Source organism: Stomoxys calcitrans, chromosome 4 (genome assembly GCF_963082655.1).
Source record: "Stomoxys calcitrans chromosome 4, idStoCalc2.1, whole genome shotgun sequence".
Classification (NCBI taxonomy): domain Eukaryota; kingdom Metazoa; phylum Arthropoda; class Insecta; order Diptera; family Muscidae; genus Stomoxys; species Stomoxys calcitrans.
In genome coordinates this window covers 130675911-130703006 of record NC_081555.1, presented here as the reverse complement: position 1 = coordinate 130703006, position 27096 = coordinate 130675911, and the positions used below count along the sequence as shown (strand labels likewise).

General features: G+C 39.6%; 2 protein-coding genes across 2 annotated transcripts; both read right to left on the bottom strand.

The window, feature by feature from the left end:
• Window positions 1-803: 803 nt before the first annotated feature.
• LOC106086466 (sodium channel protein Nach) lies at window positions 804-12717 on the bottom strand. Its single transcript, XM_013251155.2, has 12 exons — window positions 12534-12717; window positions 9985-10082; window positions 9739-9850; window positions 9466-9619; window positions 9133-9278; window positions 8983-9064; window positions 8670-8809; window positions 5386-5528; window positions 5119-5257; window positions 2044-2251; window positions 1780-1986; window positions 804-960 (listed from the first exon to the last, which is right to left on the bottom strand). Exons 1-12 carry the CDS (start codon window positions 12683-12685, stop codon window positions 856-858), a joined length of 1686 nt encoding a protein of 561 aa, XP_013106609.2. The 5' UTR covers window positions 12686-12717; the 3' UTR covers window positions 804-855.
• A 3180-nt stretch (window positions 12718-15897) lies between these two features.
• LOC106086467 (sodium channel protein Nach-like) lies at window positions 15898-26994 on the bottom strand. The gene is made up of 11 exons (XM_013251156.2): window positions 26843-26994; window positions 20973-21182; window positions 20640-20793; window positions 20425-20570; window positions 20284-20365; window positions 19947-20086; window positions 16907-17049; window positions 16700-16838; window positions 16421-16631; window positions 16135-16341; window positions 15898-16048 (listed from the first exon to the last, which is right to left on the bottom strand). The coding sequence occupies exons 1-11, from the start codon at window positions 26992-26994 to the stop codon at window positions 15944-15946; spliced, it is 1689 nt and encodes a 562-aa protein (XP_013106610.2). The 3' UTR covers window positions 15898-15943.
• Between the last annotated feature and the right edge of the window lie 102 nt (window positions 26995-27096).

Below are 27096 nucleotides of genomic sequence, written 5' to 3'. Positions count from 1 at the left end.
TTATTTGACACAGTTATTGAAAGTAAAAATAAAATACGTCATGCAAAATTTCATTCAAATCGGATAAGAATTGTGCCCTCTAGAGGCTCAAGAAGTCAAGACCCAAGATCGGTTTATATGGCAGCTATATCAGGTTATGGGCGGATTCTAACCATACTTGGCACACTTGTTGGGTATCATAACAAAACACGTCGTGCGAAATTCCATTCCAATCAGATAAGAAGTGCGCACGCTAGAGGCTCAAGAAGTCAAGACCCAAGATCGGTTTATATGGCAGCTATATCAGGTTATGAACGGATTTAAACCATACTTGGCACAGTTGTTGGATATCATAAGAAAACACGTCGTGCAAAATTTCATCCCAATCGGATAAGAAATGCGCACTCTAGAGGCTCAATAAGTCAAGACCCAAGATCGGTTTATATGGCAGCTATATCAAAACATGGACCAATATGGCCCATTTACAATACCAACCGACCTACACTAATAATAAGTATTTGTGCAAAATTTCAAATGGCTAGCTTTACTCCTTCGGAAGTTAGCGTACTTTCGACAGACAGACGGACGGACGGACAGACGGACGGACATGGCTAGATCGACATAAAATGTCGCGACGATCAAGAATATATATACTTTATGGGGTCTCAGACGAATATTTCGAGTAGTTACAAACAGAATGACGAAATTAGTATACCCCCCATCTTATGGTTGAGGGTATAAAAAGGTGAAGTTTTATTTAAACATGAAAAATGAAGGAAAAAACATTTATTACTTATTTGAGGTTGTAATCGAATTTTATAAACATAAGTATTGACTAAAACATTTTTTTCTGCTTTATGACATTTTATTTCTTCCTTATGGCAAATAATGGCCATATTCCCAGGATGAGTTTGTGCTATTTATATAGCTCGGTAAAGTTTTGGGTTTTTTATACAACGATTTTGCAAAGGTTGAGTAATCCTGTTTTAAAAAGAGAAGCAAACATTAAGTACACAAAGTCAGAAATAAGGCAGACTTTGGGGTAACAGGATGTTGGTTTCAATTTTTGTTTGTTCCTCTTTCGAGACGAGCTCAATGATCGGAGATTTTTGCAACGGAAAAGGAAAGCCAGAGATCGCAACACGCACCAACCACTTTGGGACGCGTTTCGTCATTTCGTTTGAATAACTCATCGGCCATGTTAGGTGTGAAGGCTTCAAGGGCGGTTCGTTGATATGTTGCACTTATATCCAATTCATTGCGAAAACACCTAACCACGCTCGACAACCCTGTCTATTAGCCGTTCTTTTCCCATGTGTGCGAACCTGGGCACACGGAGCAACAGCGAGAGCCGTTGCCGTCGGTTAGCGTTCGAAGTTATCAATACAACTTCCAAAAGAAGCACAGAATCATGTGTATGCCATAGGAGTAGTGGAATTGTGTAGACAAAAAATCTGCTCTTACACAAACACATGCATTGGGAAAAGACCGGCTAATTGACGGGGTTGTCGAGCGTGGTTAATGTGGTATTTATATCATAGAGGCGTTTTCGCAATGAATTGGATATAACTACAACATACCAACATACGGCCCTTGAAGACTTCACATTTAATATGGCAGATGAGTTATTCTAACCAAAGACTTGAAGTTTTATTTCATTAAAATTTTTATCAAAATCTTATTTTTATAGAATATTTTCTACAAATTTTATTTTTATCTAAAAGTTTTTCTAGCATTCTGACCTTTAAATAACATCATGTTCTCCCATTATATGCAATTTTAACACATCAAATATTTTACCTTTTCTGCCTTCCTTATACGTCCTCCAATGTCCTTATAGTCTGGTGGTTTGTCATTCGATCTATTTAGCGATGACTTTTCTACCACAACCAATGGATCGTTTTCCGTAACCACAATAGGAGCCTTATACGATTGCATGCGCAAACTCATATTTATTGGAGGTGGTGGTTTATTTTTAATACGTTGTTCGATTTCATACAGTTCTTGCTAAATGTTAAGAAATAGAACTATAATCAAAAATTGTACTATAGAGTAAAAACTTACACGATTCTCAAAGACCATACAACATGCCCTCAAGGTGAAATAGTAGATAATCTCAACTCCTGACAGAAGGGAGAAACCCAAAAACAAGCTGGCAATGCCGCCAAATGAGACTAACAAATCCACCCATCCGAATAGAACTTCCCGTTTGTAACGAATGATAGGCCAAGTAAGAAATTCTACGAGGATGCCAGGCGTATCGGCGACCTCTCTAAAAAAGGAAGGAATTACATATTAGAGCAAACTCTTGTGATGATAAATAAAGATTTTCACCCAGATATTTTTAGGACGCAATGGTGCTAAATAATGAAAATTAAATAAAGTATTAAGTTCGGCTGTGCCGATCCTTGGATATCCACCATTATCCTGTTTTTATTATAGCCCCACTATCATATCCAAAGTTAAATGCAAACACGTGCCGATTTGAATTATATATGGTTTACATGCCGAGAAGTTTTATATGTAAGACACATTTTAAATAACAACGAAATAGGGTCAAATAACTTCTTTAGAAGTTTAAGACCTGCAACTTGGCAAATTACATGGGCCCGTACATAGTGGCTCTTCATTCCTCGCTACATGTATCGTCTTCTTCCGACTCGTTCTATCAATCGTACATGCTTCGTGTATTCTCTTTGCCCACCTACGATTTGTTCTGCCGATACATACGATTTGTCTATTTCTCGGCTAATTCATTCCGTCACACGAACCTGTCTCGTATGCTTAAGATGCCACTGCAGCGCATAGGTTAGCATGTACGTCTATGAAGCAGAACGCAGCGGTAATTATCCCCTCCTAATGCTGACGAAATTTTTGAGGTACTATGCCGTGTTAAAACTTCTCCGTAAAGAGGTGTCGCACTTTTCGGACTCGGTATAAAAAGGAGGCCGCTTATCATTGAACTGAAAATTTGAATCGGACAGCACTTAGTGATATGTGTGCCCTAGCTCCTTAGTGAAACATTCATGGGCAAATTTGTATTTTCATGGGCTTAAGAGAGAGATCGGTCTATATGGCAGCTATATCTAAATATAGTCCGATTTGAACCATATTCGGTTCGGACAATGAAGAGCCTAGTGCGGCGGTATGAAAATGGGCCCCAGGAAATTACACCGCAATTTCAAAATTAAAATATGCCCAAAACAGATATATGGAGAACAACAACAAAACTTTTGGGACCGGTTTCGTCTTTGTGGGGCAGTTTTCATGCAGTCATTGAGGCCAATTTGTGTTTTCCTCAAGTGAATTTGAACTTTTCCTATTAAATAGGGGGTAAATAATATTGGGGTATATTTTCATTTTATTTGGCGTCTAATAACGCCATTTTAGGGGTCAAATGTATTAACTTTACTGCAAAAACAACTCATAGTAAAAATTTTCAAGCGAAATCGGCCGACAAATGCAGGTTTTATGGGCTTAAAATCTTACATCGGGAGATTGGTCCATATTGAACGACATTCGGTTCGAACATTGAAGAACTTAGTGCATTGAAGAACTTAGTGCAAAATGGGCCCCAGGAAAATACACCCCAAATCCAAAATAAAAATATGCCCAAAACAGGTATATGGTGAACAGCAGCAAAACTTTTAGCACCATTTTCGTTTTTTTTGGCCTTTTTCATGGAGTGATTAGGGCCAATTAGGATTTTACTTATGTGAATCTGAAGTTTAACTAAATTGAGGCGTAAATAATAAAGGCGCACAGTTTCATTATACTTTGGGTCTAATTTCACCATGTTGGGGCTTATATATATTAATTTTACTACTAAAGCAACAATTTGGGCGACATTTTCTCAAAGAGGTGTCCACAAAAACAAGTAAAAGGGTGCTAAGTTTGGCCGGACCGAATCTTATATCCATGGTGGACAGCATCAAGTTCTTTTCCCGGTATCTCTTTATAGGCAAACAAAGGAAAACGCATAAGAATTGCTTGCTAAGGGAGCTATATCAGCTTATAAACAGATTCGGAACATACTTAATTTGGATGTTGAATACCATAATGGAGTTATTTTGCCAATTCGGATAAGAATTGCGTCCTATAGGGGTTCAAAAAGTAAAATCGATCTGGCGATTTTAGCATTTACCATTTGTCAAGTTCTTTTCCCGGTATATCTTTATAGGCAAACAAAGAAAATACATAAGAATTGTTATGCTATTAGAGCTATATCAGGTTATTGACCGATTCACGATGGCCCAGTTGTTGGCACCCACTTGAGGGTCAAGAAGTGAAGTTACGAAATAGGTTTATATGGAAGTTACAGCAGCTTATAAACCGATTTGGATCATACTTGGCATAGTTGTTGGAAGTCATAACAAAGCACAAAATTTTTAATAAATCGCGCGATTTTTTAAAATATTTTTCGCCTACGTGACTTTTGAAAAAAAAAAAATACTTTAAAAAAATTTCGAAATTTTTGAAAATAAATGCTTGCGCCGCTTTTTGCTTTAAAAAAAATAAAAATCTTTTTATATTTCGCAAAGTGCATTAGTTTTTGGGGTGCATTTCCATACTTTGAGGTGCATTTGTTTTGTGGTAATTTTTTATAATGCAAAATAACCCAAAATTTGTGGCCTTTTTCATTTTCAATTTGGGGTGCAATTGCTTGGGGACAATTGTCATGGAGCTGCCTATTACAACTCACAGTTCCAATTTTGAGCGAAATCCAGCAATAAAAGCTACTTTTATGGGTTCAAGATCCTAAATCAAGGCATAGCTACATCCAAAATGGGTCCCACTTGGCTCCTTCAAGAACTTAACCTGCGTATTGAAAAAATAGGGATCTGTGCCAAATTTCAGCTAAACATCTCATTTTTGAAGTCTTTAATGTGTTAACAACAGAGGGCGACCAGACAGACAGACAGCCACGCGGACATAGTTAAATCGTCTTAGAATTTAACGATGATCCAGAATATATATGTGTAAACTTTGTAGGGTCAGAAATGGATATTTCGAAGTGTTGCAAATGGAACGACAAAATGAATGTACCCTCTTTGCCATGATGGTGGTTACATTAATAATTTGTAAAGCATGGTGCTCGCATAGTTTAGTGCTGGCATTCCTTTAAATCAATTAAATTACTTTTTGATAAGTTTTTCTATATTAAAGACTGTCTTCGAACAACCTAGTTCACACTGAATGCATTCCTTGATATTTGTGATATTGGGCCAAGCATTTCTCAAACAAGACAAATCATCAATGCCACATATTTTTACATTGTCTAAAACGAAAGAAAGGAAATATTTTGTGTAAAAACAGTTAAACAAATACAAACGGTTTCAAAAAATTTAGTTAACACCTCTTCCAATGCTGGTGGGTTCACAAACTTTGAAAATACCTTCAACTTACCAACAGGTCTATAAAATGGCGGTGAGCAGTGGCACGCACTAACGGCCTTTGTCATGCGGCAATCCTTCATGCAGGACGAAAAGGTATATTCATCGGGAAAATATTTCAATTTAATTTCGTCGTGAAAAATGCATTTGCGTTGTCTAGAAAGAAGAAGAGAAATTAAGTTAAAGCGTAGTTGGCATTTGTCAGGTTCTTTGCCCGTTATCTCTTTGTAGGCCAACAAAGGACAATGGATAATAATTGCTATGCTATTGGAGCTAAATTTATCACCATGTGGCATTGTATTTCGACTTCATAGGAGAAGTCATTGTGCAAAATTTCAGCCCAGTCGGATAAGAATTGCGCTCTCTTTAGGGGCTCAAGAAGTAAAATCGGGAGATCGGTTTATACGGGAGCAACATATATCAGGATATGTGACACGTATATTAGAGGTCATAGCAGATGTCTTTGTGCAAAATTTCATCCAAATTGGATAAGAATTGTATCCTCTAAGGGCTTAAGAAAATAAAATCGGGATATCGATTTATATGGGTGTTATATCAGGTGCTTGAGCCCTTTAGGGGCTCAAGAAGTAAAATCGGGATATCAGTTTGTATGGAAGCCATATCTAGTTTTAGATCGATTCAGACCCTACTTGGCACATATGTTGGAGGTCATAGCAGAAGTCATTGTGCAAAATTTCAGCCAAATCGGATAAGAATTTGAGATCGCACTGGCAGTCAGAAGGAGTCCCACTTTAGGTTGTCATGTCTTTGACGAGTTGTCTGATTTAGCTGATGTAAACATTCGTAAGTTGTTGGGCTTTTTAAAGTGATCTGGTTGGTTCAATTGTAGGAACTAAAAGGCATCTTCCTTCTTGCAACATATAGTAACTTACTTATTTGAAAAACTCTCGAGGGGGTCGAGATTGGATGCATCTGGAAGGGGAAGTCCCCTACTATGTTTCTTTGCCAGTCAGTTGCAATCATGCTCTGGTCTAGGGAGCAGCGGACTTTCATTGTCGAGAGCTTCTTTTCTTACGTTCGCTCACTTGTTGCTAGGCAATGTGCCTTTCGCGCTCGGTTTGAAATTCCTCCTCCCAGACTCGTTCCTGGCCGTAATTCGATTCTGTCGTGAGTTGACTCATTTCGGTAGTGTGGAAGTGTCGATAAATCCAGAAATGGACTTTAACGAAGTAGCAAACACGCAGCTTCTAAGGTAATTCCTGACCCACTGCTCGATGTACTCTTCATCAAGTCCTTAAATTTCATTCCTGTGGATTGGCTATTGTGCAAATAGTTAACTGAAAAATGGGCCGTAGGCTCGAAATGGGAGCGTGATTAGACCAATACTTACTTACGCCTTAGTAGTTTGGTGGACTGCGATGGAGAACAAGTGCAACGTTAGGATAATACAACAGGTTCCAACAACATGTTGTCTTGGCATAGGCAGAGCGATGAGGACCATCCCCACCAGGACATAGAGATTAAGTGTGAGGCAACCACTGCGGCTATAAGACTTAGGGTGATGGGACAATGGATAGGGGATAGGAGCGGTTCATACCATCGCGGTTAATTGACGATAGTTAACCTGGAAGGAATAGATATCTAATCGGATACCTGAGATGACTCTTGAGGGCGAGTGCGGGACACTGCTGCCAGATGCACAGTCTTTGGTTGAGGGATCTCTGGTATTGCCATCTAGAAGATAATGCTACACAGATGGATCAAAGCTAGAGGACAGAGTGGGCCTAGGGTCTACATTGAGAATCCCAGGGACTGAGATCTGTTTTCGACTGCCTGAACATATTGTAATAGGTCCTGCAGGCGGAGATTTGGGCGATCACGTTATGCTTGAGGTGGTGTGGTGATGCGAGCTCCTAAACCAGAGAACAGGAGCAAGTCACATTAAAAATTAGTGCACACGATGGACATGAAGCGAATGTCACGCCCACACCTTATACCAGCGTTCGTTGTGGACGATTACAACTTCCAACGTCCAAAACATAATCTGTTCCCTTAAATACGTTGAGCTTTCATAAGTGTTTTTGCCGATGAGCATAAAATGATTGCCAATCATATTTGCATCTTAAGCAATACACATGAATAGAATAGAAGATACACACACACTCAACTACCTCTCAAAGTTATGATAGCTGAAATTTACTTGCGTGCTTTGTAATGGCATGGGTAAAGAAAAAAATGGAAGTAAGTTTGTAACTTTTGAACAGACGGAGACAGACAGCACGTACGTCACTGATAAAAGCAATTATGATCCAAAAATAAAAAAACAAGTGCAAAAAACAACGGAGTATATCTATGCCGCTCAACAAAACTTGATGTCTCATTCCTTTGCTTACTTTGGCTTCATATGGTACTCATCTGAGTGGTGTTTATTTGCAAACAACACACGATGTCTGTCGACTAAATTGAAAATCACATCCATTGAACGATTACTTAAACGTTCGCGTATTTCTCGGTCTATTATATATGTGCGTGTGTTTCTAGCTAACTTTGTTTTTATGTGGCATGCGATACAGACAATTGCTTTGACCGAAGTGTCTATTGAGTGTCAAAGTTTGGGTCTCATGCAGTTCTATGGTGTGAACATCTTTACGGACAGTAAATTGACCATCAGAGTAATAACAATCAACGACGGTAAGGTCTCTAACAGTCTTGGAGTGCAAGAAGAAGATTAATGCCATCGCTGAGGATATCACGATTTCCAATGTTTGGTCGCCGGACCATAGCGGATCAATGGAGAATGAAAGAGCACATGATTTACCAGTGAAGGCAAGAGGACTGTCGTCAATAAACTTGGCTAACCCGAAGCCTTTTGGATCGACGCGGTTCGAGTTCAGGGCGTAGGCGACAGGCATGTAAGACTGTGGAACTGTCGGTAGGACTATGAAAATCTTATATGGAGATGCCGATATTGATAAGACGAGATTAATACTGAACGGAGTGGGATCTGTTTAGTTATCGGTAACGCAACGTTACGGTGAATGAACACATTTCGAACCGAACACTGATTTTGGCAATAAAATTCAATGATTTGCAAGCGTTGCTCGTTAGTAAGTCTATTCATGATGAAATGTCAAAGCATACTGAGCATCTTTCTCTTTGACACCATGTCTCAAATCCCACGTGATCTGTCAAATACTAATGCATGAAAATTCTAACCTCAAAAAAATCACCCTTTATAACAAAAAATATATGCATTTCTCAATTTTGTTTTGCGTGCACAGATTCTCAGATACATCATGTGCTCGTTTTATATGATTTAAATATAAAATGTCTTACCCTATAGTCAACAGACGAGCATCATCCGTAGTGAAGGTGTTCTTTTTAGTGATGCGAACTTCAACCATTTCGCCCTCTGACCACTCAATTCGGGGACCAAAATCTTTACCAAAATACTCTTCGTTTGAGAATAAAAAAACCTAATGAAACAGGAAAGACAACAAAGGAGAAAAATCAATAATTTCATTTGGATATTTTTAGGAATTTTTCTTTTAAGAAAAGAAAAATTAAAGAAATTGTAGCTAAAAAAGAATGTTCCTTTGTTTCGTATTGTACCAATTTATGTTATAAGTAAAATAATTTTCCTTAATACCTTTGCATCTTTACTGGGCGTAATGAATAAGGCCCATTTTTTGTCAGTTTCATACAATACATCTGGAGGTCCTGCTTTTATGCTAAAGAAGTTTACAATTTAAAATTCTCAATTAAATATTTGTCTAAGTTTCTTGTTGTTGTAGCTTACTCTTCCGTTTCGGTTGATTCAAAACGACTATTAAAGCCAAAACAAAAGCCATATTCCGTATAGAGAGGTTGAAAATGTTCACAGCAAGTTATCAATTCATCGCGATATTTGCATTCTTTTAGGGCGTCCTCACAGCTAATGGCTGACTGGAAAGCAAATGAGAGAGTCTAATTTTATAGGACAAATATAAATATTAACGGCCTCATTCACAAAACTTAACGAAGCCACCAAGTATTTGACAGTTCTCTAAAGGAAATCTGTCAAATAAACCTACTTGAAATCTTTATTTAGTTTTATGAATACCGGTGTGTACGTTGACATTGTTGTTCCTACCGCAAAAGCCAATTGTCGTAATGTTACATCTTTGATACCTTTGACATCTAATGATTTTGCCATAGCTTCGGTGGCGTTAAAACTTTCGTGGGACAATGAGGGCAATAACTCTAAAAAGGGTAATATTTTTTCAGCAATTGCGGCATCAGAATTACTGAAAAAAAAAAAAAAATAAAAAATAAAACGAAATAAGTCATTGAAATTTCAAATTATAATTTTTTTCCCCTGACAAAATCTATCAAAAACGTTGAAAAAATACACTGGGAAACTTACGCCAATTTATTGAGTGCCATCTCATACGACTTGTTGTAATCGAAGACATGCTTGGGACAAACAACTGTTGTCGGAAATACCACATTTTTATTTTCGAAATCTGTATCCAAACCTTCAGTTGAAAAAAGCAAAAATGAAAAAAATAATTAAAAAAAAAATATTTTTGACAACAAATTTTTCAATGTATGTACATTGTACAGTTCTTCTTTATTATGAAAATAACAAAAGGGATATTTAGCCACTGACCTGTTATAGTTGGGTTCGTTTGGTATTTTTCCCATAAACTCATAATAATTATTAAAGCTGTGACCGCACCCATCGATGTTAAGCAAAACCATAAAAACCTACAATAGGAAAAGTAAATGGTTATAATGTAAAACTAAAATCAGAAGCATTAAAAACTGCCGTCTTTACAAAATGAAACAACTATTTACTATATTTTACATGTGGACGGAACAAATTTTTACCGTATTGCCAAATATCCCTTATTTGAATATCATATTGCCATTATTGTCATATGTTATATGTGTCAACTTAAGCACAAGACGGCTTCTCAGCCACTTGTTAAATGTTCGATTTTTACGTTCGTACTCTACTCCTAAAACGCTTTCATTTAGTTTCAGATTTTATTAAGTTTGCAACATGTCCTTTCGAGCAGGTTTGGAGGCCCAAATTTGAGATTTCCCAATCGTGTGGTGCTCTTGTGGGTTTTGCTGTTTTAAAGAGTTTTCTGCAGTCCTTCCTTAGACCAACCAGCTCTGGGTTTACCCCTTGGCTTGGCATTAAGGGATGCTGACACAAGCGAGTCATTTATGGCCTTCGTGATCGTGATTGACCACTGTGTCTATATCCTACGCAGTTTCCACTTCCTTTTCTGGTCTAAAAGGGATAGATGTGCAAAATTTGTGCTGAAATTTATCCCAATCCGCCTTTTCTCCTTTTAGCCCATGGACCACTTCTGCAGCATTTTCTTCAAGGCTGAAATTAATATAACGATGATCAGAGAAGCTGTGGTCATCCAACACTTTCCAGTCGCATATTCTTCCGTTTATATCTTCCGATACAAAGCTAAAATCTAATACCTCCTGCCTGCGCCTGCGTCGGTCGGCAGATTGTAATAAGCAGCTCACCCCTTTCGTTGACATCCGAACTTCCCCATATCCGGTGATGTAAAGGGTGATTTTTTTGAGGTTAGGATTTTCATGCATTAGTATTTGACAGATCACGTGGGATTTCAGACATGGTGTCAAAGAGAAAGATGCTCAGTATGCTTTGACATTTCATCATGAATAGACTTACTAACGAGCAACGCTTGCAAATCATTGAATTTTATTACCAAAATCAGTGTTCGGTTCGAAATGTGTTCAAATTTTGACAAATTTTGTTCAGCGATGAGGCTCATTTCTGGTTGAATGGCTACGTAAATAAGCAAAATTGCCGCATTTGGAGTGAAGAGCAACCAGAAGCCGTTCAAGAACTGCCCATGCATCCCGAAAAATGCACTGTTTGGTGTGGTTTGTACGCTGGTGGAATCATTGGACCGTATTTTTTCAAAGATGCTGTTGGACGCAACGTTACGGTGAATGAACACATTTCGAACCGAACACTGATTTTGGTAATAAAATTCAATGATTTGCAAGCGTTGCTCGTTAGTAAGTCTATTCATGATGAAATGTCAAAGCATACTGAACATCTTTCTCTTTGACACCATGTCTGAAATCCCACGTGATCTGTCAAATACTAATGCATGAAAATCCTAACCTCAAAAAAATCACCCTTTACATTAGCATAACTTCCTATAATGAGGCTTTTCTTCCCTACAAAAGCGGCTTAAACCAGCGACTAAAGGTTTTGAAGGCGGCACCTCTGAATCGGATTCAGTGCTTAGTGACGGAAGAAGAAAAACATTTAGACTATTCTTTGGAAGAATACAGGATTTGTGTCTCCCGTGCTTTCGACAAACAGACAGACGGTCGGACATGGCTAGATCGGCTAAAAATGTCATGACGATGAAAAATATATATTCTTTCTAGGTTCTTTTGATAAATATTTCGAGATATTACAAACGGAATGGCGAAACAACCCCATCCTGTAGTGGAGGGTATTACAAAATGCTTAGAAATTTCTTATTTGACGGGACATTTTGACAAAAATCATCCATAATTGGTTTAAATTTGAATTTATAGAAAAGAGGGTGTGGATAATAATTCGCCCCATGTCCACAATACGTTCGATGGTTTTGAGCAGAGAGGACGTAAGGCTTATAGGTCTGTAGGCCTTTAGTGTCGCATAACTTGCCTCGCCGGGCTTGGGTATAAACAAAACCCTTGCCTCATGCCAGGCTTTCGGAGTATATGCAAGTCCCGGGCACGCTGTGAAAATATTGGTCAGTTAGGGCGGCAGATAAAATCAGTGGAAGATTTGCTGTTACAAAAAAAAAATTGGGAGAACAAAATTTGTGGTAATGATTCGTTGCATTTTATTAAAGTTTCTTAGTCCTTGGTTATTTCGTTTAATTTTTTAAAATTATTGAAACGTTTTATATCCAAAAAATTCCTCGAAAGAGCCTCATTGTAAAATATATATATATTCACGAACTTAACTGATATGTAGACTCCATTTTCATCACATAACTTAAGACATCGATTTTTAAATAAACAAAATCTCTTCTGATTCATTATAATGTAGTAGTACGAAAAACTACTCTTTTTATTAACTTTATACAAATATTATTTTATGCTCAGCAGTCAAGACTCAATGATTCCGATATCTGTTATTAATAAAAACTCACTAACTTTTCTCCCGCTGGCCTTCCCGTTTCGGCAATGTAACGTACACCATGAAGTGTGGAATTCTGAAAAAATTCCTTTGTTTGGTATATTAAACTGCGACGATAGATTCTCAAATTACCGAGTATATTATTCTTTCTTAAATTCTTTTTCAACATTTTAGAAAAACTTTCAAACTAAGAAACAAATCAAAACCTAGGTTCAAAACTCAACCGAAACGTTCTCTCAATTTGCATGTTAATCGAAAGGATTGCATGTTATAACTGAGCTTCCAATAATAAATGCAAATTTTTAGTAGTTTCTTTGGCAGAAAATATGTCGTTTGTGAGTACAACATTTTGTTGAATAGTTAGCACTAAAAGCTTTCTTGTGTTATTGTTGTTATTAAAACATACATAAATTTCAGCTACACTTGTACTTTTAAGGAATTTTGTTGAATAACCATTAGTTTAAGTGGTAGTAAACGTTTTACAATTAAATAAAACAAATAAAAGCGTGCTGAGTTAGGCCGCGCGGAATCTTATATACCCTCCACCATGGATCGCATTTGTCGAGTTCTTTTCACGGTATCTCTTTTTAAGCAAACAAAGGATAAAAGAATTGCTATGCTAGTTAAAATGAATGTTGGGCACCACAGTAAAAGTCATTGTGAAAAATTTCGGCTAAATCGAATAAGAATTGCGCCCTCTAGAGGCTCAAGAAGTCAAGATCCCAAATCGGTTTAAAATACAGCTACATCAGGTTATAGACCGATTTGAGCATAATTGTTATAAGTCATAGCCAAACACGTCATGCGAAATTTCAGCCCAATCGGATAAGAACTGCGCCCTCTAGAGGCTCAAGAAGTCAAGATTCAAGATCAGTTTATATGACAGCTAATCAGGTTATGGATCGATTTGAACCATACATAGCACAGTTGTTGGAAGTCAAACGGAACACGTCATGCCAAATTGGATAAGAATTACGTCCTCTAGAGGCTCAAGAAGTCAAGACCCCAGATTGGTTTATAGGACAGCTATATCAGGTTATGAACCAATTTCATCCATACATAGCTGTTGGAAATCATGACAAAACTACTCATTCAAAATTTCAGACAAATCGGACAAAAATTGCGCCCTCTAGAGGCTCAAGAAGTTAACATCTAAGATCGGTTTATATGGCAGCTATATCAAAACATAAACCGATATGGCCCATTTACAATCCCAACTGACCTACACTAATATGAAGTATTTGTGCAAAATTTCAAACGGCTAGCTTTGCTTCTTCGAAAGTTAGAGTGCTTTCGACAGACAGACGGATTGACGATTTAGCCATGTCCGACTTAAAATGTCATAACGATCAAAAATATATACACTTTATGGAGTCTTAGGCGAATATTTTCGAGGAGTAACAAACAGAATGACGAAATTAGTATACCCCCATCCTGTGGTGGAGGGTATAAAAATGTGTTTATTCCTCCACTGTGGGAAAGGGGTATTTAAAGGAGAAAAGTTAACAGTTTTATTAATGCGGTTAAAATGGAATATTATTCTTCTAGATTTAATTGCATAGTGGGCTCCAAGAGTAAGTGGATATCACCTTTCATATGATATCGGAGTGGGTAAACGCAAGTCAAGCACTATCTACTATTGGGATCTATGAGTTGCCCAAAAAGTAATTGCGGATTTTTTAATAGAAAGTAAATGCATTTTTAATAAAACTTAGAATGAACTTTAATCAAATATAGTTTTTTTTTTACACTTTTTTTCTAAAGCAAGCTAAAAGTAACAGCTGATAACTGACGGAAGAAAGAATGCAATTACAGAGTCACAAGCTGTGAAAAGATTTGTCAACGCCGACTATATGAAAAATCCGCAATTACTGGGCAACCCAATAGATGAACTCAACAGGACCTTCGATTGTTATTGGCCGATATTAATTTTATCCTAGGTTAGGTTAGGTTGAAAAGAGGGTGCAGATATTAATTTGGCCCATAGCACTATAGACATACACCTAAGCCAGTAATCGGCTTGTTGTGTCCTCTAAAAATAACCTCGAAAAAGAAAATTGTATGTTAGGAATTCCGGGTTACTTACAAAATCCTTAATTGTTTTTCATGCCACTCCCCTTAGTTGGTTCATATTTGGTATAGTGTCACCACCTAAGTGCCGGTATCTGTTAGGCGCGAAATCCGTGCAATGACAAAGGAAATTCTCTAACCATCTCACCATCTTCCCCACTTGCAGTACCGATTTTACATAAGTGAGCTCGTAGTCCTATGTATCCCGTCATGACACCAATAGCTATACCATCTCCTTCTTGCTTCCTTTAAGTAATAGCCTCGTCTTCTCACTATCTGGATCCCCCATAGGATTTTCGCCGCCCTACCGACCGTTTCGCTGTTCCACAGTATTGCAGGCAGGCATACTTAGCCCACGCCCTTACATCGGACTGCGTCGACTCGAAAGGCTTCGGGTAAACCAAGTTTATTGACGGCAGTTCTCTGGCCTTCACTGTCAAATCATCTGCCCTTCCATTCCCCCTTACTCCGTTATGGTCCGGCACCCAAACGGCGATGGCCGTGCTATTGTAAACCTAATGTAGCGATGGTCTGAGAAGAAATGCTCCATGGAGACCATCCAATCCTGAACCTCATCGATTAGATTTTCCGAACATATTGTCACATCTAAAACCAACTCCCTAATCCTATTAACAAAGGTAGCGGTGTTACCAATATTAAGTATTATTAGGTCGTTAGTATTCAAGAATTCTGCCAGGGCTTGGCCCCGTTTATTAATGTTGGCACTACCCCACGAAATGTGGTGAGAATTGGCATCGCACCCCATTAGTATTTCGTTTTTTGTCTGTTTTGCTGTCCTCACCAACCTTTGCAGCTCCGACGTGATGGCGGTGTCGGAGAGTCGAAAGGTAGATTAAGTGATGCCAGGTATGCTCCATCGTCTCCCTGTCTCATGCAGGGAGCTGCATCCGACGTTGAAAACTCTGGGGGATATACATGATTTAAATTTTTATAACACCTAACGGAGGTCCTCGACCTGGTACCAGTGTTAGCATAGAATAATTGATAGTTGATATGGTTCAGTCCAGAAACTTTGTTCGGCTCATCCATGGCTGCTGAATTAAGTCATTGAGTTTCCCGTCACTGCACTGCCTGATGTTTTAATATTAGGATCGTTGCATATCCTAGTCTTCCGAATCTTGAGAAAGTCGGTAATGGTTCCATCATCAGGTCCCTGTTCGTTAGGCTGTATTGAGTCTACCGTCCCTGCATATTGGTGTACATCATGAAATAAATGTCTAACATTTGCTAGTTTATTGCTTGTTTTAACTGTGATCCATATATTTTTGATACTTCACAAATATTTTTGTTGTTGTTCATAAATATTCTGAGACGAGCCAAATATTCAATTTCGATTTTATGGTAAATATTGTCCAAACTCCCAGGTTGAGTTTGAAGCATCTGCATAACTGGGTAGAATTTTGGGAGTCTTATATAACGATTTTGCAAAAGTTGAATAATCCTGTAATGAAAAAGAAGAACATTTTCTTAGATAAGCAAGGATAATATTTTGTATAGCATATGAATTAATTTCATTTTATTAGCTACCTTATCTGCTTTGCGTCGACGACTTCCAAACTCTTCATAGTCTGGTGGATTATCGCTTGGGTTATTTACCAATGTCTTGACTTCATCATTTAAGGGATCTTGTTCCATAACTACAATGGGGGCTGCATAAGACTTCATGCGCAAACTCATATTGATTGGTGGTGGGGGTTCGCATTGTATACGTTGTTCGATTTCATAGAGTTCTTGCTAAACAATTTTATTAAATTAAAATATAAATAACTACATAGAATCTTCAAATACTAAATAAAATTTTGAAAAAACTTACACGATTCTTATAGACCATGCAACAAGCCCTTAAGGTGAAATAGTAGATTATCTCTACTCCCGAGAGTAAAGAAAACCCCAAAAACAAACTGGCAATACCGCCAAAAGAGACCAATAAATCTACCCATCCAAAAAGAACTTCACGTTTGTAACGAATAATGGGCCAAGTTAAAAATTCCACCAGCACTCCTGAGGCATCGGCACGGTCCCCGCTAGTACAAGGAATTTCAAAAACAACTATTATAATATTTAAACGTTTTCATTAACATGCATAACATACCTCTTTATTAGCTTCTCTATGTTGTATACGGTTTTGGAACAACTCAATTCACATTGCATGCAGTCCTTGATGTTGGTTATATTATTGCGAGCATCACTCAAGCAGGACAATTCGTCTAGACCACACATGGGTACACTGGCTAATAAGAGGAAGCATAATTATATAATTACATAACTTTGCATTTGTTAGGTTGGAATTGATACTTACAAACTGGCTTGTAAAAGGAGGGTAAGCATTTGCATAAATTAATGGCCTTTTTCATGCGACACTCTTTCATGCAGGATGAAAATGTATATTCTTCGGGAAAATATTTCAGTTTGACCTCATCGTGGAAAATGCATTTGCGTTGCCTACCAAAGAAATTTTTGGGATATGCAATGAGAATATTATTTAAAAAATGTTAGGGAGATTTAAGCAATTTAAGTTAATGGAAATGTTTTAAAATAGTTACTACATCAGAACCACCTTTGGCACAGTTGTTAAGAGTCGTAACAGAACACCGCATGCAAAATTTTAGCCAAATCGGACAAAAATTGCGGCTCGTAAAGACTCATGAAGTCAAATCGGGAGGTTGGTTTATATTGGACCTATATCAGGTTATAGACCGATTTGAACCGTACTTGGCACAGTGCTCGATTTCAGCCAAATCGGACGAAAATTTCGCTTTATGTGGGAGCTATATCTAAATCTGAATCGATATGACTCACATATCAATGAGTGCAGTCCGATTCAAGTTTAAGCTCAATGATAAGGGTCCTCCTTTTTATAGTCGAGTCCGAACGGCGTGCCGGAGTGCGACACCTCTTTGGGGAGAAGTTTTACATGGCATAGTACCTCACAAATGTTGCCAGCACTAGGAGGGGAAAACCACCACTGAAAATTTTTTCTGATGGTCTCAAACCCAGGCGTTCAGCGTCATAGGCGGACATGCTAACCTCTGCGCTACAGTGGCCTCCGATCAATTATAAGTATCTGTGCAAAATTTCAAGTGGCTGTACGCCGCTATCGTGATTTCGACAGATGGACGGATGGTCGTACGGGCATGGCTAGATCGACTCAGAATGTCGAGACGATCAAGAATATATACACTTTATGCGGTATAGATTAGTATACTCCCATCCTATGGTACTGGGTATAAAAACTAAACACGGTGGCGTCTTGAACCTGAACAGATATGTTTTAGAAAGTTGCCACATTTAACGAAAATATTTAGCTTCATACTTCTACCGCCATCTATACTTTCGGGACCGATCTCACCGAAGGATGGGGGTGTATTAATTTTGTCATTTCGTTTGCAACACATCGTAATATCCATTTGCGACCCTATAAAGTGATTGCTGATGACTGATTGCTGGTTGACTGACTGACTGATCATCGCCCAGCCCAAACGGCTAAAGCTAGATTCATGAAATTTTGTATGAATGTTGGTCTTCGGTCATAGGCACGGCATAAGGCTGGATTTGGTGATATTCGTACTAAAAAGTACCAAAAATTACTTTTTAGTACGAATAATTAATTTATTCGTACTAAAAAGGGCGGTTCCAACCCCTAAACTCCTCCGGCGTTCCTATCAATATGGGACTCAAATGAAAAGTATTCGGCATTAAATTACAAATATGGCATAAAATATTAGCTCCAAGTAATGGGAGGTCGCCCCACCCCCAAATGGGCATATTAGCCGACCATGGCTATATGAGACTCAAATGAAAGGTATTTGGGAGTAGATAACAATAAGTCATTAAAATTTGTGTTCAAGCCCAGGCGACGATTTTCCTTCTAAAGATACGTCAAATGGGCTATTTGCCCCATTATGACAATATGGGACTCAAATGAGAGGTATTTGAGAGTTGAAAACGAATTTGATATCCAATTTTGGAGCCAAGTGTTTGGGGGGATATGAAGTTCAGTTTAGGGGGTGCTTTAGAGCGTTACCTAAACTGAACTTCATATCCGACTATGGCAAATTGGAGCTGAAATCAACGGTATTTGGGGTAAAGAACGAATTTGATATCTATTTTCAGAGTACCGGTATCGACCATGGCAATATGGGGCTCAAATTAAAGGCATTTTGGAGTGTTGCACGAATTTGATAAAATTAACTTCTCATTACCCTAATTTTTAAAAACACCAGATCGCGGTGATTGGTTATGCGATTCGTTCCAATTTTTTTTCCATTCTTACAGTCACCATGGAGTGTAAGAAGGAGATTAAAGCCCTCTCTGAGGATGGCACAATCCGCATCGTTTGAGTACCGCGCCATAACGGAGTAAGGGGGAATGATAGGGCAGACGATTTGGCAGTGAAGGCCAGCATGTGTGGGGCATGTGGGAAAATAGAGAGACGTTGGAGCTTTTCCCAAAAATTAAAATTTTTTTCTTCGAGGTTACTTTTTAGTTTTTAGAGCGCACAACAAGCCGATTACTGGGTTAGGTGTATGTCTATAGTGGCATGGGGCAGATTAATATCTGTACCCTCTTTTCAACCTAACCTAATGTAACCTACCGTCACAAAAAACAAAATATGGCTCTATTGTTGTAGTCTGGTGCCTCGGGGGCCGCCCAAAACCCATCAAATGGATATACAGATCAATCACGACAATTCAGCGTCATAGGCGGATATATGCTACAATGGCACGAGTTCGATATTCACATTCAGGGCGAAGTGTCCCCACTCTTAAAAGATATTAAAGAGTTAAAGAAGGCGCAGCGGATCGGGCCAGGTTCGTCTAGTATATATATTATACATAAGGGCGAGCTAAAAAAGACTCAGAACGAATCGTGGGTGAAATTGTACAGCTCCGTGGGGGATACATCTGAGGCCTCCAGGCTAAGGAAGTTCCTATTCTCGAAACCTATTACGATGAGATATATTCAGAAGTCAGAGAACATGCCGGAAAACATGCCTGTACCAAATTTGAAGACGGTCGGTAAAAAATTGCGACCTGTGTACACAAATTAACATGGACAGACGGACATAGCTAAATCGAATCAGGAAGTGATCGGAAGTGGAAGTCGTTCGGCATACTTATCAATGGGTCTATTTCTCTTCCTTCTGGGTGGTATAAACAAATGCACCAAGTTATAATACCCTGTACCACAGTAGTGGTGTAGGGTATAAAAAAAAGATTGACAGCTGTAAAAAGACAAAGTGTGGCCAGATTGAAAACCAGACGTCTAATTATCAAAATTTAAATAACATGGTTCGATTGAGGAAAAATTCTATTTCTTAAATTTGAACAGTTTCTTACCCAATGGACAGCTGACGAGCATCATCCGTAGTATAGGTGTTCTTTTTAGATATACGTACTTCAACTACCTCACCTTCGGACCATTCTATTTGAGGATTAAAGTCCTGGCCAAAGTATTCTTCATTAGAGAATATAAAGATCTAATAAAATTGAAAGTAGACGAGAATGCGTTGGTCTTTGTAAAATATTAAAATTTAAATCATAAGGCATCAATAAACTATAATAATATATTTTTTGAAAATAAATGATTTCTTGGGAAGACGATACAGTGTTGTGTGTTCAAAATGTGTAATATATGGGTTAAACGATTAAATTGTGGGGGTATTTGTAATCTTACCTTTACCGTACTGTTGGGTACAAAAAATAAGGCCCATTTCTTATCGGTTTCATACAAGTCATGTGGTGGTCCCGACTTTACACTGTAAAAAAATTTAATTCAAATTTACCTTTTTTTGAAAATAAATTTTTTGTAACTTACTCCCCATCCTCTGTAGAGATAAAACGACTGTTAAAGCCAAAACAATAGCCATGTTCGGTATAGACGGGATGAAATGCATCACAACATTTGATGGGTTCATCACGATATTTACATTCAGTTAGGACATCTTCACAGTTGATGACAGACTAAAAAGACAAAAGAAGACAACTTTTACTTAGTAAAAAAATTTTAGCAACGTTTGGTTCCTTGTGTACCGCAAAAGCCCATTGACGTAATGTTAGATCATTGACACCTTCCATGTCCACAGAGCTTGCAATAACTTCGGCCTCATTGAAGGTCTCAAAGGACAATGAAGGTAAGAGCTCCAAAAAGGGCACTATGTAGCCAGCCAAAGAAGGGTCATAGTTGCTGAAAAAGGGCAAAATTTAAAAAATCGTAAAGTGAAAATTTGGCACAAAAATTAAAAAAATATTATGATGAGTGTTTTATTAGATTAAAAACAAACTATGCTTATAACATCGCCCTTTACTTAATAAAAACGTATCCAATTTATTTTTTTATTTTTTATATGCTTAATAAAAACTTACGCCAATTTATTAAGGGCCACCTCAAATGACTTGTCATGGTCGAAGGCAATTTCAGGACATACAACGGTCGTTGGGAAAACCACATTTTGGTTATGGAAATCTGTATCTAGACCTGTTATAGTAGGATTTGTCTGAAATTTCTCCCACAAACTCATAATAATCACCAATGCTGTGACCGCACCAATTGATGTAAAACAAAACCACATAAATCTGTAGAGAAAAAAATTATAGAATTTCTGTGTATTAATAACAAGTAAAAAGGCGTTAAAATCGGCCGGGCCGAACTTTGAATATCCACCACCTGGATAATATATGCCCCCATAGCCGCTATATCGTATCTACATCCAAATATAGACCGATCTGAACCATATGCGACACGGATGTCAAAAAGCCTAACAAAGACTATAGCTGCCATATGGTCGATCGGTCATATGGCAGCTATATCCAAATCTGAGCCAAATTGAATAGGGATGTCGAAGGGCCTAACACAACTCACTGTTCAAAATTTTGGTAAAATCGGACAATAAATACGTCTTTTATGGGCAGAAGAACTTTAATCGAGTGATTGGTTTATATGCCAGCTATAACAAAATCTGGACCGATCTGGGCCAAATTGCAGAAATATGTCGAGGGGCCTAACACAACTCACTGTCCCAAACTTCGGCGAAATCGGACAACTAATGAGTGTTATGGGCCTAAGACCTTAAATCGAGAGATTGGACTATATGGCTGCTATATCTAGATCTAGACCGATCTGAGCCACAGCCATCACGGAAGGAGAAGATGGTCGCTGAGAATGGTAAGGAGCCGCCCTCTTAAGCCAGAGTGGCAAGGAAGCACAACAGTGATGAGTTGACTTATGCAGTCATCAATACCGGCTGTGCATCCGGTAGGATTCCACCAGATCATCGGCACCAAGTGGAGGATTTGGTTAACGATCGGATTTTTGAACATGTGCGGAACTCTGTAGAGGGTCCACCCATACAAATTATGAGCTACGAGCTTAGAGGGCACATTTTTACGCTGCGTTTAGTGTCGGCGGAATGTGTTGATACTGTCAAACAGCTCGTCAGAGGTATTCACGCTCCTTGGGAGGGCGCAAATCTCGATCTGGTGAAAAAGATGGATATCCCCCAGCTCACAAAAGTTACGGTCTTCATCAAGGGATGGGGCAGTAAATTTGCGACGGAACGCATGTTAGGATTCTTGGGCAAGCAAAACCAAGGTTTGGCCGCAGAGAAGTGGGAGGTCTTCCACAGGGAGGAGAAGGAGGAAGGAACTCTCTTTGTGGTTGGCATTGATCTAGTCTCCGTGACAAGTTTGGCTAAGACTTAAGGCATGGCACACTACGGGAGCAAAGCTGTCTTTTTCAAGATTGGGAAGACTAGGATAGGCAGACATCAGGCCGTGTAGTGGTAGGTGACTCAACACCGCCCAACAAATAGGGGGCCGACAACTAGACAATCACTGCATCTCTCAATATTGGAAAGACTAGAAGAAGCAAAGATCCTAATACTAAAATATCTGACAGTGCAGTGGCGAGAGACCCAACACAGCCTAACAAACATGAACCCGACGACGAATCCATCACCGCCTTAAAGATTCGGAATTCTGGGATAAGTAAAGATCCTAATATTGAAACATTTGGCAACGCAGCGACAGGATTCTCAATGCAACCCAACGAACAGGGAGCCGATGATGGTACCATCACCTACTCCCAAGAAGCCCATTTACTTTAGATATGGAAGGCTAACATAGGTAAAGATCCTAGTATTAAAACATCAGGCAATACAGGGAATGGAAACCCAATACAGCTTAACGAACAGGGACCCGACGATGGAACCATTACCGACTTTATAAAAAGTCGGAAGACTGGACTAGGCAAAGAACATAAAACGATGAAATCAGGCAGTGCAGTGACAGGAAAGTTAAAGCAGTCTAAAGAACAGGGAGCAGACGATGAGATCATCACCCACTCCCAAGATGCCCATTTACTGGACGACCAATATTTTCCCCAGAGTTATCAACGTCGGATGCAACAGTGGTGAGACAGGGAGACGGTGGAGTATACGACACCGCCACCCACGTCGGAGCTGCAACGGTTGGTGAGGAAAGCAAAACAGACAGGAAAAGAGGTACTAATAGGGTGTGATGCGAACTCTCACCACATTTCGTGGGGTAGTACCAACATTAATGAGCGGGCCAAGCTCTGGCAGAGTTCTTGAATACTAACGACCTAATAACGCTTAATATTGGTAACACCGCTACCTTTGTTAATAGGATTAGGGAGTTGGTTTTAGATGTGACAATATGTTCAGAAAATCTAATCGATGAGGTCCAGGATTGGAGGGTGTCCATGGAACACTCTTTCTCTGACCATCGCTACATTAAGTTTAGAATAGCACGGCCAGCGCCAAATTCGATAAGCTTCCGTAATAAGTTGAAAACCAAATGGCCAAAATCCGGAAGACTACTCAGAAGAAGAGTTGGGCCAGATAATTTAGATTGTCCAAGCCTAGAAGACGAAATTGATGGAAATGTCAACAGGATTACGACTGCACTGGTGGGGTCCTTCGAAGATAGTTGTCCTCTTGGGGAAAGGAAATCAGCCCAAGAAAAACCCTGGATGACCGGGGAGATTCGCAATATTGGGAAAGAGGTCTGCAGACTTTTCAACAGAGAACGTCGTAAAAAACGGAAGTTTATTGGGATGTGTACTACGCACGGCTCAAGGAATACAATAAGATTACCAGAGCGGAAAAACGTGCCTCCTGGAAGCTTTTCTGCGAACAGGTCGATAGCGTTAATGACGCCGCCAAGATAAAAAAGTTTCTCTCACAAACCCATGTCCAAACTGAAACTTTAGTAGATGACATGGGAGTGAGAGCAGAGACAACGGAGGACATGTTGAGGCTTTTGATGAAAACCCATTTTCCACAGGATACGAAGGGACTCACGAAGTCACCGGAATCTTGGAATAATGACGTTGATCGAAGGTTTATAATTACAGAATTTGGTGAAGGAATCCTTGAAGCGCTTCAAACCATTTAAGTCACCCTAAAGAAAGACGCAGACTATCTGGCGCCTCGTCTAGCTAAAATTTTCACAGCGTGCCTAGGACTTGCATATACTCCGAAGGCCTGGCAAGAGGCAAGGGTGGTGTTTGTACCCAAGCCCGGCATGGCAAGTTATGCTACACCCAAGGCCTACAGACCCATAAGCCTTACGTCCTTTCAACTCAAAACCATGGAACGTATTGTGGACACCATGATAAAGAGTAGGACATCCAACGAACTGCTCAAATACAAACAGCAAGGTTCAAGGTTACCTTGATATAGGCATAAAATAGTAGAATACTTCGATGCCAAAACGTACACCCTGGCGGTATGCATTGACATTGAGGGGGCTTTTAACAATGTGCAGACCGGCATATTGATCCAATACTTAAACCAGTACCGGGTGGACCCGGTCCTTAGAGACTGGATAAACCATATGCTAAGGAACAGGTGGATAAATTGTGTGTCCCATGGCATACATATAAGAAAGAAAGTGTTACAGGGCATACCACAGAGCGGCATTTTATTGCCACTCCTATGGGTGACCACCATAAATGACCTATTACGGATGCTGACTGAGGAAGGATTTGAACCCGTCTGCTATGCAGACAATGTTACAATACTTCTAAGGGGTAAGGATCCGAACCAGCTATGCAGAAGGGCCGAAAGGGTCTTGCATATGGCATATGAAAGTGCTAGACCTAGAGTTCTCAATGTTAACCCTGAGAAGACGGATTATGACTGTTCACGAGGAAGACGAAGGCGGGCCAATTTAACGCACCACGTTTCCTCAATAAGACAATTTCGATATCTGACAAGGTCAAATACTTAGGAGTGATCTTGGACAGGAAACTGAATTGAAAGTGTCACATTCAGGAGCGTACTGAGAAGGCTCACAGATGTAGGGCACTATGTAGACGGGCCGTAGGCTCGAATTGGGGACTAAATCCGAGGGTAGTCCACTGGCTCTACAGGAGCGTGATTAGACCAATACTTACTTACGCCTCTATAGTGTGGTGGACAGCTATGGAGCAAAAGTGCAACATAAGGACCATACAACAGGTTCAGAGAACATGTTGTCTTGGCATAGGCGAAGGGATGAGGACCACGCCCACTAGGACACTAGATTACTAGACCGATTTACCGATTAAGTCTGAGGCAGCCTCTGCGGTTATGAGACTTAAGACTATGGGAGAATGGATTGAGGATGAGAGCAGCTTATATCATGGCGGTTTAATCGAGGTGACAATAGGGAACCTGGAAGGTAGGGAAGAGGTTTCCGATCGGATACCTGAGATGAACCTTGAAGTCGTGTGCGAGGCACTGCTGTCATCGGCACTGTCTTGGTTTGACGGAACCCTAGTATTGCTATCTGGAAGGTCATGTTACACGTATGTATCAAAACTAGAGGACAAACTGTGTTTAGGGGTCTACATTGAGAACCCAGGGACTGAGATCTGTTTCTGACTGCCTGACCATAATACGGTCCTGCATGAGGAGATCCGGGCGATGACGGAATGCATGAAGTGGTGTGGTGCTAACGCGAGGACGTCGAGTGTGAACATCTTGACCGACAGTAAAATTGCCATAAGGGCAATAACAACCAGGACGGTAAGGTCACGAACGGTCTTGCAGTGTAAGAAGGAGATTAACGCATTCTCTGAGGATGGGAAAATCGGCATCGTTTGGGTGCCGGGCCATAACGAGTAAGTGGGAATGAAAGGGTAGACGATTTGGCGGTGAAGGACAGAGGACTGCCGTCAATAAACTTGGTTAACACGAAGCCTTTCGGGTCGACACAGTCCGAGTTAAGAGAGTGGGCGACGAATTCGAATGCAACATTGTGGAACAGCGAAACGGTCGGTGGGACGGCGAAAATCCTATGGGGATCCAGATCGTGAGAAGACGAGGCTATTACTGAAAGGAAGCAAGAATGAGGTCAGTATAGCTATTGGTGTGAACATCTTGACCGACAGTAAAATTGCCATAAGGGCAATAACAACCAGGACGGTAAGGTCACGAACGGTCTTGCAGTGTAAGAAGGAGATTAACGCATTCTCTGAGGATGGGAAAATCGGCATCGTTTGGGTGCCGGGCCATAACGAGTAAGTGGGAATGAAAGGGTAGACGATTTGGCGGTGAAGGACAGAGGACTGCCGTCAATAAACTTGGTTAACACGAAGCCTTTCGGGTCGACACAGTCCGAGTTAAGAGAGTGGGCGACGAATTCGAATGCAACATTGTGGAACAGCGAAACGGTCGGTGGGACGGCGAAAATCCTATGGGGATCCAGATCGTGAGAAGACGAGGCTATTACTGAAAGGAAGCAAGAATGAGGTCAGTATAGCTATTGGTATCATAACGGGACACATAGGACTACGAGCTCACTTATGTAAAATCGTTGCGGCAAGTGATAGCATGTGTAGGTCATGCGGGGAAGTTGATGAGATGTTGGAGCATTTCCTTTGTCATTGCCCGGCTTTCGCGTCCAACAGATACCGGAACTTAGGTGGAGACACAATATCAGACATGAACCAATTTAGGGGAGTGGTATTGAAAACTATTAAGGATTTTGTAAGTAGCACGGAATTCCCAACTTAAATTTTTCTTTTTCAAGGTTACTTTTTTTGTACTTAGAGCACACAACAAGCCGATTACTGGCTTTAGTGGCATGGGGCGGATTTGTATCTGCACCCTTTTTTCAACCTAGCCTAAATTTATGATAAATTTGACAAGTCTCTGTCTCACAACCTTTTTTTGGAAAATAAAACTTTAAGATTCGAATACTCTGAAATATCCAAAAAATTCACTTACTTTTCGCCAGCAGGTCGTCCCGACTCTGCAATATAACGCACACCATGAAGTGTAGAATTTTGAAAGAATTCTTTGGTCTGATAAAGTAAACTGCGACGAAAGATAACCAATGTCTCTTGCATTTGCTGCACTTTTAACCACTTTTTCCACATTTTGTGGTGCAAAAAAAACTACAGTTTTTTTTTAATATTAGTTGTTTGGTATAGTTTAACAGATTATAGTGCGTGTTTATCGTATGGTGTTCAATATGTAAC